General features: G+C 36.7%; 1 protein-coding gene across 1 annotated transcript; it reads right to left on the bottom strand.

The window, feature by feature from the left end:
- Positions 1-417: 417 nt before the first annotated feature.
- LOC141146011 (transcription factor Sox-17-alpha-like) lies at positions 418-4,450 on the bottom strand. The gene is made up of 2 exons (XM_073632787.1): positions 4,111-4,450; positions 418-1,619 (listed from the first exon to the last, which is right to left on the bottom strand). The coding sequence occupies exons 1-2, from the start codon at positions 4,397-4,399 to the stop codon at positions 745-747; spliced, it is 1,164 nt and encodes a 387-aa protein (XP_073488888.1). The 5' UTR covers positions 4,400-4,450; the 3' UTR covers positions 418-744.
- Positions 4,451-4,774: the final 324 nt, after the last annotated feature.

The raw sequence follows: 4,774 nt of genomic DNA, 5'->3' as shown, positions 1-4,774 counted from the left end.
TGGTTACAATAAAGACAATGTACCCCATTATTTTTGAATGTTAAAGCAAGAAATGTGAACAAAATACCAGCAAGAACTATTTAGAACATTTTTAAGACATTGCCACAATTAGTAGCTCGGTTCTTTTCTATAAAAATGTGGATTAAAATAGAATTGTTTTATATTGTATATATAACTGGAAAACCATTTCCTTTTAGATTGTAAGCTCTTGAATTGTATTGTAACAGTACTGTCTCTTTTTATTCTTTATTGCAGTGTGCAAACTATAGGTGATATATAAATTCTGTATAATAATAATAATAATAATAACCTGTTTTTCTATCACTAAACATGTAATCTTAGTCATTTTAGGAGAAAGGCAAAGCATGACAAGACTGGTCATATTAAATCTTTTATTTGTAAAAGTGCGAAATAAAATCATAAAAAAAAAAAAAAATCTGTCATATATAAAAAAACAAATCATTGTTTTATACAAAGGGTTCGTGTACATGTACACAATAATGAACTTAGGTTGCATTGCATTCAATGAAGACTGAAGATCAAATGTAATTTGATCTCAATGAATTCTACTGGTAAAGACATAGCAGTTCATATGTAATAATTTACATAAATTAATTGCTACATAGCATTTTTATATTTTTTTCCTATACAGTCCAAAGTCTGAAACGACTTAAAGGGCATGTGATTCCTCAGCTGGAAATCATTGTGATAACACCATTGCAGCAGATGAATGTGGAAGGTATCTCATACATTGGAATAATTGCAGTAGTAGACAGCAGTGCTGGCATCAGACAGTACAGAGGATATCAGGCCATTCTCTGAATTGATCCCAGGCTGCTCCTGTCCATGGTAATGCACTCCTAGGTCTGACTTTGGCACATAACTCAGATACTGCTCAAACTCAGTCCTGTCCACCTCCGCCATCAGTTCAGGCTGTTGCACCTGCTCTACTCTGGTCTGCTGGGATTCTGGTGGAGGAGATGGCTGCCCACTTTGTGCCACAGCATGATGTCTTCCAGTACTGGGAATGTACATTTGGCTGTAATACATTTGTGGTGGGCTCTGACATCCCATCATGCTATGCACAGGGCTGCCTTGCCCCATTTGCTCAGTCTGTGCCATTTGCCTGGCAAGCATGCTGTTGGCAGAACTTTGCTGGTGGGAAGCGTATGCAGCACTGTAGCTGTATGGCATTACCTGGCATTCTTCCTGGACTGAAGAAGTAAAGAACACAGAGTCATTTTCTGCCATGTCCAGGGGAGAAGTCTCAGGGGTGGGTAAGTTGTAGTTCTCATAATGGGCACCCATTACCTGAGACTCCCTGTAGTGGCTGCTCTGAGGATTTTGAGTGTGGTGATGGTGGTGGTAGGGTGGCTCAGGGTAGCCCAGATTAAAGCTGTCCACACACATCCTCCCATCAGTACTCATGACTACTGGGTCCACCTGCTCTGACATATGCATGAATCCATTGTCTGCCCTCTTCATCCTCTTCACCTGCTTCCTCCTCCTTGGTCTGTACTTGTAATTGGGGTGGTCCTGCATGTGCTGCACCCTCAGTCTCTCTGCTTCTTCCACAAATGGACGCTTCTCTGCCAGGGTCAGAGACTTCCAGGCCTTCCCTGCAAATCAAGAGAAACCAGACAATCAGCATGATGAACAGCACATAACAACACATAATGTGGACTATACCTTTATGACCAACAGCAAATTCAGTGTAATAGTAGTACAATTTAATAATATTCATTTTTGGTCTTTTCTGTATCTTATATATAAATAAAGCATTTTTTAAAACAGAAAGTAATTATATATATATATCTATATATATATAGATGTATATATATATATATATATATATATATATATATATATATACACACAGTATATATTTGTTTAAGCAGAAATGATTAAGAGATGATGAGATGCGATGTAGTAATAATAATTATTTATAAATACAGGCATACCCCACTTTTAAGTACACAATGGGGTTTATTTACTAAAGCTGGAAAGTGCAAAATCAGGCTCACTTCTGCATAGAAATCAATGAGCTTCCAGGTTTTATTACCAAAGCTTAATTGAACAAGCTGAGGTTAGAAGCTCATTGGTTTCTATGCAGAAGTGAGCCTGATTTTGCACATTCCAGCTTTAGTAAATAAACTTAATTGTGTACTTAAAAGTGGGGTATGCCTGTATATATATATATACATATATATATGTGTGTATTATTCAAGTCTGTTTTGTTTTATATCTTGTATATAAATATAGAATATTTTTCAACAAAAATGTAGTAGTATTTAATTTAAATCAGAACAAACCAGTACATATACATTCATTCATACCAATTCTCATTCTATTTCAATACACAGCAGATCACTGGATTAGAGCATTAATAATTAATAAATCAATTAAATATAAACTATAGATTAATTATAAATTAATACTGATTAGAAAACGTGATCCCAATAATGTGCTGCAAAGGTTTTATTTAAGATATCCTGTACAATGTAATCAGTATTCACTACATAGATAGTATAATTATTAGTAAGTGACTCTATGCACAGTGGCTTAAAACACTTTGCTTCTACAGGAGGTTTGTGTTCTGCCTGTAGAAGCAGCTTAGTGTTATCCTATGTGTCCATGTACATTAGGACGTTAAGAGGCATATTTTGAGTATTTAAAGTCAGAAAAAAAAAACTTTCTGGTTTGCGTTTCTGATTGGAGCTTGGAGGCAAAAAAAAATTAAAACTCTCCTAAACTCGTGCAAATGTTGTGCAAAAAATGCTCTATATGTGCGTTTTTTACTCCCGAGAGAAAAGACGTTTTTTTTAAACCCAGTCTGCCTGGAGCATAGAGGTAACATAAATGATTCCCTTATCAACAAATATATTTATATGCTACAAATGTATGTTTTTTTTGTTTTAAAAGATCAATTACAATCTTTGTGATGTAATGACTCTATACCAGCCTTATACTGCCTATATAAAATATATATATGTAGTTATCTTGGTAATATCTGATTCCTCCTATATTGATTTGTATCATAACTGTACTGTCTGCCCTCATGTTGTAAAATCCCGCACACACTGTTGGCGTTATATAAATCCTGTATAATAATAATAATTACAGCTGCATAGTATGTTCAGCTCAATACATAGCGGACAACTGCAATAGAGAATAAAGAAAATACTTCCAAAGTTTTTTTTTTTTTTAAATATCCTTGCAATATAATAATTTGTGCAATCCTATTGATATAAAGACGTTTATAAGTGCCTAATAATGATCATGTATAAGTGATGTTCTTAATATTATACCTGCAATATTATAACTTATTGTTATAACTGCATAGTATGATCAGCTCTATGTCTTCATTTTTTATTGTTGTTTTTTCATACAAACAGCTCTATGTCTAATGTAGGGGATTCACAATATAGAATGTAATACCATATTTACATCTCCCAGCCAAACGATTAATTATAGTCATTTACAATAAAGTATATGTTTAAGAATTATAGCAAATTTCCAATTAATTATTAATGCTAATCATTCATTAATAAAATTGTCCAATTGTTTAGAACTGTTAAAAGCCATCATGCGGGGCGATTGTCTTATGTCACAACCAGACTACAAATAATAATAACTGGCAATAGATTTAAGAATGAGAACAAAATGATCAAATTGTATCCAAATGTAAAAAATCCAAGTAGGGGCTCTAATGGTAACTACACCGCAACAATACATTGTAACTAAAAAGAAATCGAAGCGTTATATAGGAATAAACCTAAAACTAGAGAAGTGTAGGGATTAGAATGTAAAGGTGAAGAATTATAAGAACAAGGTATACCAAGGATATATTTACATGTATGATCATCAGATTTACATGTATGATCATTAGATTTACATGTATGACCATTAGATTTACATGTATGATCATCAGATTTACATGTATGATCATTAGATTTACATGTATGACCATTAGATTTACATGTATGATGAGCACTGATAATAATTTATTTTCTGATCAGCATTAATAATGAGTTCATTTATGATAAGCTGTAATAAAAAACCCAGCTTTGTGTAGATGTGAGAATGAAGTGTAGATAGGAGATGACTTACCTAGCATTTTGCTGAGTTCGGCATTGTGTAGGTCCGGGTTCTGTTGGGCCAGTCTCTTTCGCTCATCTTTTGCCCACACCATGAAGGCATTCATCGGACGGCGGATCCGAGCCTCGGCTTTGCCCCTGCTGCTGCTGCCGCTGCTGGCAGTCCCCGGCTCACACTTAATTTTGGCTTCCATGGTTTCAGTCCACTGGCACTGGCCCAGGCCGGGCATCATCATTGGCAGCACGGAGCTCTTCCCCTGGATCTGCTCGTCACTGGCGTAGCCACAGTCAGGGCTGCTCATGTCTGGAGAGAAGGATGGCTGTGTGAGGCTCGCTCTGCTGGGACTCCTGTCTACTCCGAGGACACCCCCTGCCGTCTATAACCGCGCTGCCGGCCAATCAGCGCGCGGGGGCGGGGCTGCCCGGCAAAGGTGTGAAGGGTGGGTGTGCTGTCTGCGCTTGTGTTTCTGGCGCCGTGTGGATGTAGCCCCGCCCCCTAAAAGTGACACCTGCACTGATGAGCGCCGCGCGGTGTGGAATATTCCTTTTATTGCCCTGAAATCTTTCCTCCGACTCCCATCACACTTTATTCATCTTGTCGTCACCTTTGTCACCTTTGTTAAAGCAAAAATAAGCTCAGATCAGATTGTTTTCATTCTATTAATCGGTGCTAATAA

The sequence above is a fragment of the Aquarana catesbeiana genome, linkage group LG05 (assembly GCF_042186555.1).
Source record: "Aquarana catesbeiana isolate 2022-GZ linkage group LG05, ASM4218655v1, whole genome shotgun sequence".
Taxonomy (NCBI): Eukaryota; Metazoa; Chordata; class Amphibia; order Anura; family Ranidae; genus Aquarana; species Aquarana catesbeiana.
This window is presented reverse-complemented; position numbering and strand designations above follow the sequence as displayed.